This window comes from Haplochromis burtoni, unplaced genomic scaffold, assembly GCF_018398535.1.
Source record: "Haplochromis burtoni strain Fernald_Lab_line unplaced genomic scaffold, NCSU_Asbu1 Contig_796, whole genome shotgun sequence".
Taxonomy (NCBI): domain Eukaryota; kingdom Metazoa; phylum Chordata; class Actinopteri; order Cichliformes; family Cichlidae; genus Haplochromis; species Haplochromis burtoni.
This window is the reverse complement of record NW_024583157.1, coordinates 81,100-93,315: the sequence shown is the minus strand read 5'-3', so window position 1 is coordinate 93,315 and position 12,216 is coordinate 81,100. Positions and strand designations below refer to the sequence as shown.

Here is a 12,216-nt window from a genome sequence, read left to right as displayed (position 1 = left end):
CTACTACAATTTAGATGGTAGGATAAGACTAAACATATGTGTACGGATAGTCTGAAGTACCTCTGCTTTCATCATGTGACAAATGGGTGACTTTTGCATTCAATGCACCAGCAGAGTCATAGGAAACTAAATGGATGAATGGTGACCCTGCTAATAATAAGCATGACACCTCAGGGAGATTTGCCTATTTATCGTGAAGTCACTATGACTCTCTGTGAAAAAAGAAATCTCTATATGCATATAGAATATAGAGTCCTATCTTAGAATAGAATAGAATTCAACTTTATTGTTATTACACATGTCACAAGTACAAGGCAACAAAATGCAGTACAGCTACACGTGGACACCCACTTTTTATGGGCAACACGACAAATTTAGAACTAAAAAGGAAAAACATAATATAGTGACTTTGAACCAGTGTTTCTCATTAGTGTGCAGGCTTTGCTGCCATAGTTGGATCAGTGGTATCTCATTATTATTGTTATGATTATAAGTGGCTACCCAACAAAAGAAAAAGATTCCCTGAAATGGAAAGTGGGAAAAGCAGAGAGAGCTGGCACCTCTTGAAATATGAGTCTTTTTATAAATCACTTGCGTCAGGACATGAATGTGGAGGTCTCACTCTTTATTACATAGCCAGTGATTCACACACTTTGTACAGCTACGCGCTGGGTTGAATTTCCAATTTAAAAAAAGGAAATAAAACATAAAAAAAGAGAGATGCCTTACAATTTATTTTGTTCATCTTTACACAATACATATTATTGATAATAAAATCTGTTAATTGCTTTTTTAAGATAATTCTCTTTCTCTATTGTATGCTGTCTTCTGTTAAGATCTATGTTTTATGTATTCTTATTTGCTTATTCTATAGTAAAAGAAAATACTTACAATTCATGTTTTCCATTGTTTACTTTTGATATGGATTATATATTGCATGCTGTGTTTTATTGTAGTTATGTAAAATTGTAGCTGGTTGCTAATACGTTTTGCATTGCTTACATCTTTATTTTGACCAACTCTTAGCAGTTAATCTAGGTAAGGATTGTGTCTACTTACACAGTGGAATCTTTCGTGTGTCGGCTTTTACACTGTGTCATACATGCACATCAAGAACTTAGTTGACAAAAATGCTGCATACAAGTCACTGTTTCCATATCCTTTATTGTTAACAATCCTAGCTCTGTCACGATCAAACCTTGTGGTACTGCTTGGCTTGCTCATTTCCACATAGTCCACACACACACAGCAGCTGGTGTTGATGTGGGAATAGTCTCTTCAAACTGTGAAACAAGTTGCTGCTCGCTTGAGAACACGACACCTAAGTTACACCGTCGAGATTATCTCCTGAGTCTCCAGTTCTCAGGGAGTAAACGCCACTGCTCTTCCTATCAAATCGTACTTTATCTCTGTACTTCATGCTTCCCTTGATGGTTGAGTGCTGAGGAGCTGCCTTCACAAGTTAACCAAGGGAATGTTTGTTTTGAACCCAAAGACCTCATGGTAGACTAGCACCTGGTAAAAACCAGCTGGGCTAGTTACAGCAGGACTGGAATCACTTTGCACCTGCTGGGTAGCTTATTGTAGTTTCTTATTGTCACAGCAGAACAGAGTGTGCACAGTGCTATCTTACACAAGCATCATGTAACAGGACATGCTAACTCTGTACTGGAAAGTAAAGTGGGAAATGTTCCAAGTGCTGTAGTTAATGGAAAACAAGAACTCTGTGAACAGCCTCGTGATTCATTGCGACTCTTTTTTGTCGTGACTTGGCCAGCTGGTTAACACTCAACTGTACTGCAGGTGAGGAGACACTTACATAAATGTGTTACTGTAAGTGGAGACAAAACACCAACGAATGTGTCAATGGAAAAACAAGCAGAAGAAGCGGAACGTGTAGACAAAATAGCAATTTATTAATAACTTATATTTCCTTTACATTCGTAAGAGAGGAGTTTGGAAGGAGTGAGTAGAGGGCAACATAGTGGTTTCCTCTACGGGGGGTGTGGGGGCAACTCTCCGAAGTTCTGGATTTAATTTTGTCTCGTCTTGTCAAGTGAAAACTGCATTTCACAGAATTTTCCCTGAAGAAGCGAAGCAAACAAAGCTCCCTGCTTTTTCCACACATCGGAAATATTTAACCCACAGATCATGATTTCTTAAATTAACCATCAGAGACATCCAGTAAATTCCACCTTTGGCCATTTGAACTGCTTGAGTTCTTAAGCATGGAGCCCAATTTATAAACTTCAGTGATAATCGTTCTAGGTTTGGTTGGGGGTTTTTTGTAAGAAAACAAAACAAATCTATCTGGGATACTGTAACCAAAAAAAAAATACATTTCTCTGAAGGTTAATGTGCAAAAAAAGGGGAAAGAAATCTTCCAAGCTCAAAAGTAAGGCAAATGGCCAAGGTGACTTTGATTTGTGGGAGGACAGGTGCAAAAAGAAAAGGCCAGCCACAAAGCGCTTATTGAATATATTACACATGTACACAATTCTTGGAAAGCCTACTTGATTTTTGGCATAATCAACTCAAACATATTGATCAATACGCAGTTTGTATGCTTACATAAAAGTAGAATATGAAACAAAGCAAATCTTCAGTACCCACTTGTGCCAAAGGGTATATACTACTAGAGCAAGGCTTTTACCGTATTGTCTTTTATATTAAGATATATACACACCGTATAAATGTTTGAAAAGACTCCACAAATGTAAAATAAAGTCCATTATATTGTGTGCCTTCTAAAGCCAGGGTAGTTGAGCCCCATGCAGGCAAGTCTTCACAGAAGATGAAGGAGACAATGCACCCTGATGTCATGGAGGAACTAGTAATAGACCCCAAAACAAATATACAAAAGGATTTCATTTATCTGTCCACTTTGAACAATCAGGTCTCTTTGGCACACCAGCCTTTGAACTTTGAAGCATAACATACAGCTGTCCAATCAATCACTTTAGGCTTCCTTAGACACACTGAAAAAATACGGAAAAAAAGTCCAGAGTCTTACAGCAAAATCTGATTGTAGTAAGTATCTGCACACTTTAAATGATTCGCTTCCTGTCTCTTGTACTGTCTCTCCTCATTTAGTCAACAGCAGCTGCGCTTCGGTCAGACAGCTATGGCCCTTCAGTAACCACACTCAGCAGCTGTCGCCTCAGACCAGCTGTATCAATAATGTCGCACAGCAGACGACGGAAAAAAGAGAAAAATTTTGCAGCTTTTCCAATAGGAGGCCCACAAAACCCCCAATGAGAAGAGGAGTGGTGACAGCAGACCTCACGTGGACTCCAGGGGGTCCAGCTGGAAGACGTTGTGGTTGGTCGGGGTGGTGAAGTAGAGCTGCTGGCTTGGTGGTGCCATGCGGTTATCACATGGACTCTTCAGACCCAGTGTGCGCTCAAAGTCCAAAAGCTGACCCATGAAGTTGAAATTGGGTGAGATGTTGGATTTTTTCATCTTGACAATGTCGTAAGCATCGTTCATGGACAGGTTGAGCTTCTGCATCAAATAGGCCACCGTCACTGTGACAGAGCGGCTAATGCCTGCAAGGCAATGGACCAGGACGCCGCATTTCTGTCCCCGAGCTTCATCTGGTGGAAGAAAAGAAAGGGGTGGAAATTTTGTATCATAAATAAACAACATCTTTAGAGCTTTTCATCATTCCAGATAACTAGGAAAGAGTAGATATCCCAGTTTGTTGTTTTGTTACTCTCACAGTCCAAAGACCAAAGATTTAGTCTGCATGGATACTGATCAGAAGAAAAAACATTCCTGACATCTGAAAAGCCCAAAGCAGAGAAGCTCTCATTGTTTATGCTTCTTTTAGGCAACTAATCAATAATCAAATCTGTGTGATTTTAAAGTCACGCTTTGTTGGAAATTGAAGCAGGTCCAGGAACTTATTATCCTATCTCCCAGCCATGTCAGTAAATAAACAGGGGCTATGACAGTATTGCACATAAACAGAGCTCACATTCTTTGGTTTCTTTTGGCCTAGAGTAGCCGGCTGGGAAATTGACTATTACGGTCTATTAAACCATTCTTCCGCTTGCTAGGGTTACTCTGACAATGGTGCCATTTGGGCGTGTAAATGTAGGAGTCATGAGGGCACCCTGTCAAGGCGAACAGGATGTCATCAGGCCGTAAATGGCTCCTTTTGTAATGTGGCGGGAGGAGGAGGGGAGGGGGGGCAATGCCATGTCCTAGATTACTTTCAATGCCACTTCCTTCCTGTTGCGCTTGAATTACCGCCCTCCCCTCGCTCACTCTCCCCTTTCTCCAGTTTCAACATCGCCCTTTGTGCTGCAATTTCACAAGCCCTGGGACAAGAGATAGGGCCAGAATGTCTTCCACTGAAGTCAAACCAAGTGCATTTTGCCTGTGCACCATTGGAGGCAGACTTGTGTTCCTCTGCCTCTACACAATGCCTTAATCTGCCTACTCTGTGTGTCCCTGTCTGATTGACTGATAAGACCACAGCCAGGGACACCTCATCTAATCTCAATTGCACAATAACAACCTAAGAACTTCCTGCCAGTGATAATATATATCACATTTAATACGTTTATGCCCCCAGCTATCTGTTTTTGCCCCTTTACTCTGCCTACATGCGTGTCATAAAGTAGGGAACAAGAACAATACTAATCAAACACCCAACTTTTGAGTTGAATCCTTCTTCAAAATTGTGAGGACTTGATGGGTTTTTTTCTCTATGTTCTATATTTTGCAGACTGACGCAGTATTACAATTTATGGTTTCACAAACTCAAAAGCTAATTTTGGAGTTTAAATAATTATAAGCAGTACTAAAAAATGAATAAGCATGTACACAACCTAACCAACAAGATTTAATCTGCAGAGCGTTTCCAGTTCTGCGGGATTACTTACCAATAAAGCTGATGGCTTCGGGAAAGAACTGAGAGAGATTCTGGCTCCAGTGATCCGAGATTGGGATCTGCTTGTACTTAAACTCTCCTGCGTTCTCAAAGAGGTTGGGGAGATTGGGAGTCACGTTGAGGATATACTTGATCCCGTACTCCTCCAGCACATCAAGGTTAGTGGAGTCCTTGGCACAGCCCAGGTAAAGGTGCGGCAAGATCTCCACAGGGAAGGAGGGATGCGGGTTGGATAACGGGCTGCCGTCCGAGTCTGTGGCGCTGCTCGGATCCCGGTCGATATCAGACTCGATGTCCGAGGAGTCAGAGCTGATGCGCAGCCCACCGAGGCCCAGCACCTGGGCAGTAGGGGAACTGCTGTGGGACGAGCCATCCAGGTTGGTTTCGCACAGAGCCGGACACTCGGCCTGGAATTTGCTGAAGCCACCTGGAAAATATAAAACAGATGCAATGAACACACCGTTTCTGCCTGCCACACAGCAGGCATAAGTTGCACACTGCAGACGGCAAATGAATATTTTCTGAGAAAGAAAAAAAGAAGCTTAATAGACATAAAATCTGGTTACGCGTCTCTTCGAAGTAAATTAAGACCCTCTTCAGTAATTACTGACGTGCGAGGAGTCAAGTGTAACCTAACCTTAGAGTGATGACTATATATTTCTTTAATCAAAACGCCAGAAATCTACGTCTGCGCGAAAATCTAGCCTGTGAATGAACAGCGGCAGCCGCCGTGCCCGAAAATGTGAATGAATTCCACTCACCCTCCAGATAATATGCCTTATAGCCCTCGTCCTTCATTTTCCTCAGCAGTAAACCCAACACGGAGCCCCCGTCCACGTTCTCGTTCCACTCTCGGCTGTACTCGTCGTACAGCAGGATGGCGTCCGTCTTGCACCTCCGCACAAACCTGTCTCGATCCTCTCCGTTGGAGAGCAGAGAGCGCACGGGCAGATTGCCTTTCTTAAGCCGGCGAAGCATGAGGCTGGGTATGGCCACGTTGATGGCAGTCTCTACGTGAGACGACTCGTAGAGCTCCTGGGCCCGACAGTCCATCACAAGCAGGCCGTCCCTGCGCGTCTCCAGCTGCTCTCGGAGCCAGCCCACCGTCTTGCTGATCGCCATAACCGAGTCAAGCTGGACGACGGGCTTGAGCTTGTCAAGCATTTATAAGCAGGAGTTAAAAAAGGGGGAAAAAAGGTGTCGAGGAAAAGCGGGGAGCTTCTCGGCTTCAGCAGCAGGCACAAATATCTGTCTGGAATTTCGTTTTCAGTCTGATCTGCTGCTGAGAGGGCCCTCGGCAACACAACTCTGAGAACAACGGCTTAAAAAACTAAATAAAGAGTCAAAATAAAAACCGTCACGCTTGTCAAGACTCACTCCAAACGTTCTTTTGGATCCAGTGTGTTGCGGGACGTAGGAATTCCTGTTCCCTTCAGAGATCTCCCGAGAGTAGGTTGCCCACACTGTTCCTCATTCATGCATCTGGTTGGAGAGAGCCTGAGTTATTTATCAATGAGTCATACCGGCCCTGCGACGAGGCTGAAGCTTCCTCTCTTCTTATATAACTCCACGGCTGCTCTTCCACCTCTCTTTCTCTCTGTGCGTATACAGGCTGTGTATCTAATATTTTTTTGGAGATCCAGAGCGGAAAGGCGGATTTGTTGCTGTGAAGCATGCGGGGTATGCACCCGTCTCTGCCTGCTGTTGCAACCTGTCTGTGCTGTAGATCGTTTCTCTGCAGGTTCTGGCTCTCTGCGCTCTCTGCGGCGCCAGGCTGCTGAATGGCTACAAACAGGAGGCGTTCCATTGGATACGTTTTGTGGGGCGACCAATCAGAAGCGCGGCAGCAGCGGTCGCCTTAGAAACGGGGGCCGGATAGAGCGGCCTGTGTTGATGAATCGTTAATGAGTTTGTCATTCACAAAAACGGAGAGGAATTTCCGCTCCGGATCAAGTGTGTGCAAACAAACATAAGAACTGCAGGGGGAAGGAAGGAAGACGGAGAGGGCGGGAGCGGCCTCAGCTCACAGTTACACACACACACGAGTTTCAAATAAAGAGCGTCGCGATAATTAGGCTACAACGCAAGTCTGCAACAATGCGGTGTGCGTTTTTCAACATGCTGGAAGTTTTAATTCACTTAGAGCTGTTTGAACCGCTCTAATGCATTTGTATGCACTATATTGAAAGTCTTACCATTAACCATCATAATATAATAAGTATAATAAGAACCATATATATATATTTTCAAAAAACATATTACACTGTAATAGCGCGACAGTAAAACCATGCTCAATGTGGGCTTTACAGGCAGAACGCCTTTGGTGCAATTTCATTTTCTTCCTCACTCCGGAAACACAGCTGATCTGCATCCAGTGAGGTCTGGCACATCTGACAGAGGATCAGCGCCCTGCTGAGAGATATGACCTGTAACCTTTGGTTGTTTTACTAAAAAAAAAGTCTGTCTTTCAATGCTAACTACCCCACCCTGTGTGATCACTTAGATTGTTTCCACTGGTTTCTGTGGGCATGAATTTAGGATTAAATACAGTGGTGCGCTCTCATGGAAGGAAATTATTATTTCTTTTTCCATAAAAAATATATATAAATGTCAAACTCGAAAAACTCAAGCTCCATAAATTTCTGCTACAAATATATATTCTCGGTAGAATAAAGCAGCAGCCAGTTGCTATGTGACAACAAAAAAGTGGCCTTCTGCAATTCACGTTTTTTTTCTGCCCACTTGATGGAAGGCCGCTGAAATCACCTCAGATGGAAAAAAAAAAATGTTTCTCTGCGATATTGTGAGCACACAACGGCACTGGAGCTATTTCTGTCTGTGCAGCCTTCACTGGAATGAAGAGGTTTGTTTGTGTGGGTGATGCTGGTTCAATGTCACCGTCTCTTTTTCTGTCTAGCACTAACTAGCCCGACAGTCCTGTGAAACTGCTGCATGTTCCGAAGATGTCACGTTATCTTATGTAACCCCTGGTGGTATTGTCTTTGTTTTTTCTTCTGAATCATACATTGTCCCAATAATACTACATTTTAGTATCTGTTTGTTTCCCATAATCCAAAGTGCATGAAGCCTAGCCAGTGGCATAGACTGAAATGTTGGACCATTTCACTTTAATCAGACGGATCATTTGACTGTCTTAACCCTCTTTCAGCGCTGACAGACTCACTGTTTCAGGGTTATGTGAAGCCACGAGGGTCGCAGATCGCACACACAAAGGCTTTTAATAGACTACCTGTTAATTTGCATGACCTGTCCAGGCTCAGTGGGGTCCAATTAACATCACACTGTAACAGCAACTTGACACTTTTATCATATAAGAGGAGCTGAAGCCTCGAGCGGAAGCCATGCTACAGCGATATTATTAAAGGGCCCAGCAGGAAAACACAAACATGCACAAATCTGCAGTATTACATCTTATAAGGCTTTGATGGATTCATTTGAAGACTGATTTGGAAATAAATGAACAACACAAATATTTAATTTCTTATTGTTGGCATGAATGTATGATTTAGTGAGGCTCTGGACAGGTCAGTGGAAACGTAATTAACATGGGTGAATATCCCAGCAGTAACTGAAGTGCATCTTTGATAATTAAGGCTAAAAGTAGATATGATAATCCTTTAAAGAGCTCAGTGCACTTAAAAAAAGACAGTGTGATTTTCTTGTTTCCTGTTTAAATATAGTTGTGTTGTGATAGTGTGTTTATCTCTGTTGCTTCCTGTCTTCCTGACACCTCAGAGAGTAATAAGATAGAATCACTGTGAAGGAGGAGTTTATCAATCAACAAGAGAAACAAGCTGAGTGACTGGACAGCAGATGACTCAGTATTTTTCCATTCGATTCCAGTCTTGTATACTCGAAAAAAGTTTTTGTTGCTTTGTTTTTGGGTTTTCTTTTTTTTTTTTTTCATTGTTGTTGTTCTCTGTGAAAGGATTCATGCCAGCATGTTCACAGTCTCCCACTTTGCAAGATTATACGTACTGTATTCTGCTATACAGTACATGGTTGTTTATATCAAACAGCATGAAATCTGTAAAAGTAGCGACATTGCTCTAAAGACCGTGTGAGTAGAAAACTATGATTTTTTTCAGTTTAGTGGAATATACAATAGTATGCTCATGTTTTAAAAATCCTCTTACAATAATGATTCATTTGTTGTCTGGAGATTGTGTTTTATGTATTGTGATCAAGGAGGGACTCCAAAAAGTTGATTCTGTTCATCTGGCAGGACTTCTCTCAAATACACTCTATGAGCAGTAAGCAAAAAATTTGGCTTAAAGTAAAATGGAGCATGTATGCGTTTAGTCTTTAGTGAGTTTCAGTCGTACATAACACTTCCTGTTATGTCAAATATGGCTCATGGGTGTGCCTGTGTTGTGGCTCCCCAGCAGTGTCTCTGCATATGAAGTGTGTAATAGCTCCAGTGTTCATTTTGGCCCAAAGACTTCTGCACACCCCTCCACCTCCTGCAGCCCCTGGCATGACAGAAGCCCCTGTGAAAGAAGCCACGCTGTTACTATTCACCTTCAAATGAATTCTATTCTCTTTCAGTGCTCCCTCCTCCTCCTCTCTGGGTTTCACCCTCTTCACAGTACCTCTACCTCTTCCCTGCTGCTCACCCCATTCTTCTCCCTCTGCCCCCCTTTTTTTGCCCTTGGCCCCCTTTTTTGCCATTGCCCCTCTCTCCCTTCTTCTTTCACCCTTTACATTTCATTTGTCTGCGTACACGCACATAAAGCACATCAAACATGCCTGAAACCACTAATTTGGGCCAGACATATATAAACGCAGTGTGTCAAGACTTTGTGATGTAATTTTCAGACTTGCTCTGATCAGCCTGAATGAAGTGTTTTTAAAAAGTTTAATGAGTTAATGTACGAGTCTTTTCTGGCTGGCCAGGTTATTTTCAAAAAGCTCGGTTTTGCTAGCTCAGTCGATTTCACGATGCAAATTCAAAATGACAAGAAGAAGATGCATTTCTAAAATAAACTAATTTGCCTCACTTAGGCACAGTCTCGGCACATAACTGGGCCACTACACTGTTTTAACTGACATGAAAACACTGTTTATATGCTGAAACTTAATATGAGAGCTTTCAGATTTTTTACCCTGTCCGTCCTGATCACAACAACATATAAACAGTGTATAAAGGATGGCGTTAGCATCACCTAAATGAGGGCAAAATATGCAGTGGGGGCTGTGCTTTGCAGTGGTGAATGTGTATGTACGCAAAGTATCCAGGTGCCGACTCATTTCTTGCCTTTGATACTAAGCTATGGGCACACACAACCCATGAAGATGAAAGTAGTTCCAATGTTGCTGACTGGCATGAAAACTAAAGTGATCAACCATAAATACAGAGAAAATAAGCTTTGAAGACAAATTGTGGCAGATAATGAAGTTCAAATTGTGTTTCCTCACTTGTGTGTTTTGTGCAGAGAGCACAACACGGGCCATCGTCTCCACGCCTTGATCACTGTTACAGTGTAGGCTGTGGTTGCAAATTGCATTACCAGCACAAGAACCAATAGCCGTAAAGATAGGGATGACTTCATTTTCAGGCCAACCTGTAAGTTATTGCAACATGGTAGACTAATGTGCCTGTGTTAATTCAGCTCCATATTATTGTGTGAAGTTGCACTGGGTTGGGAGTGGTTTTGTGTGTGTGTGTGTGTGTGTGTGTGTGTCACATTTTTGGTGAGCCAATGGCTGGAATGGGGTTGGACTAATTAGAGGCAGGTGTACTTGATTGCACTGATACACTGGTCTACTTATAGCCCACACTACAAACACTGCTGTGTCATTTTGTCTCTCTGTGCAGGTATGTAATGTGATGAAATCAGATATGTTTGGGATGGATGGGCTTTGCGCTATGAATTTTATACTGAAGGTGTCATTTTGTCTCTCTGTGCAGGCCAGGGCCTATTATATGCCACAGCCTAAAGGCAGCAGAGTTGCAGAGGCTGTAGTGACCACTAGGCTATATGCTTGCAGGGTGGTGGGTCTCCAAGGACAACTTCTAACCCTGTTAAAGGCAACACGTGGAGTGCAACTGGTCGTGTGGCATAGCTGGCTCTGGCCTTGGGACTGTGTGTTTTTATACTATTCATAAATGGGACACTGGACTGTTTTATCTTTTATCTCTTGATATTTTTTTTGTCAATAAATTATCTTTTAGAATTTTATTGACTCATCTTTTTGCCCACGACTGAGACGGTTGGTCAGACCTAGAATCTTTCTTTGGGTGTGTTACATTATCACTGCTCAGTTTACTTTGATTAAAAAGTCAATAGAATTATTCCCATGGGGCAAGTGAAGGTTTGTGATACTTGTTTTGTTTAGCAAGATAAGCTTCATAAACTGATGTCACATTTTTTTTTTCAAACATAAATGCAATGGCCAGAAATGCAGTGTTACCTTTGAACTTCACTATGGTCACGTGACCACCACACCAAGCCTGCTGATGATATCTCTGTGACGAATTCTGGAGTCTAATTTTGCCACTTGTTAACAAATATTGTCTCTGATATGTGTAATAGCTGTCCAAGCTAACCACTAAATAACGTGTTCCTTTCTCAACTCAAGTCATTCATTAACTGTTTACATGCTTAGTCTCGCCTTGTTTGTTACTCATTTCTTTGTTTTGTACTGCTGGAAAATCCCCTGACTCGCCTTGTCAGCTTGTTTTACTCCACTCATTTCCTACAGACCTACACAGACTTATTACACGTCCACTTTGTGGTGTCATGATCTTATCTCTACTATTTACAGTCAGTTGGTTTACATTTCCACACTGAGTGACTTAATGGAGGTCTTACTGATTGTCTTAGAGACTGTAAAGGCAGTGGTAAGATGTTTAAATCACTATACCGGAGACAGGGAGTTTAAAGGTCAGTGACTTCCTTGATTTAATATCTCCTACTTTATTGACGCTAGTGTGCAACTTAAAATTAAGATTTGCACTGTGTATTTTCTTTGCTTTCTTTTTGAATGATGCCAATTGAAACACCTGCAGTGTTGTAGCTTCTGTTTCTCTGGATGTTTTCCACCATAAGGCTCCCCCACGTCAATCCCAACCCCCTTCACATACACACCACACCACCAACAACAGCAGCCACTCCTTCAACCTCAAACCTCTTTTCTCATTCAGCAACTAATCTTTCCCTCCTTGTTTCTTTGCCACCGGCTGCTTGTCTCAGACGAGGAAATCCTTTGTCCACAAACAAAGACCGTGCACTAATCAGGTCTGGAGTCTCTGCATGGGTGTGTGTGTGTGTGTGTGTGTGTGTGTGTGTGTG

At 42.3% G+C, this 12,216-nt stretch overlaps 1 protein-coding gene across 1 annotated transcript; it reads right to left on the bottom strand.

Annotated features, from left to right (window-relative positions):
* Nucleotides 1-1,895: 1,895 nt before the first annotated feature.
* On the bottom strand, nt 1,896-6,693 carry dusp6 (dual specificity phosphatase 6). Its single transcript, XM_005950468.3, has 3 exons — nt 5,662-6,693; nt 4,893-5,327; nt 1,896-3,596 (listed from the first exon to the last, which is right to left on the bottom strand). The coding sequence occupies exons 1-3, from the start codon at nt 6,062-6,064 to the stop codon at nt 3,283-3,285; spliced, it is 1,152 nt and encodes a 383-aa protein (XP_005950530.1). The 5' UTR covers nt 6,065-6,693; the 3' UTR covers nt 1,896-3,282.
* Between the last annotated feature and the right edge of the window lie 5,523 nt (nt 6,694-12,216).

What these genes read in the sequence shown, in the direction of transcription:
- dusp6 (XM_005950468.3), bottom strand. Translation starts at nt 6,064, where the DNA reads ATGCTTGACAAGCTCAAGCCCGTCGTCCAGCTTGACTCGGTTATGGCG. An exon ending in TAAGGCATATTATCTGGAGG is followed by an intron (nt 5,328 to 5,661) that starts GTGAGTGGAATT and finishes TATATTTTCCAG; the next exon opens with GTGGCTTCAGCAAATTCCAG. An exon ending in CGAAGCCATCAGCTTTATTG is followed by an intron (nt 3,597 to 4,892) that starts GTAAGTAATCCC and finishes TTCTTCCACCAG; the next exon opens with ATGAAGCTCGGGGACAGAAA.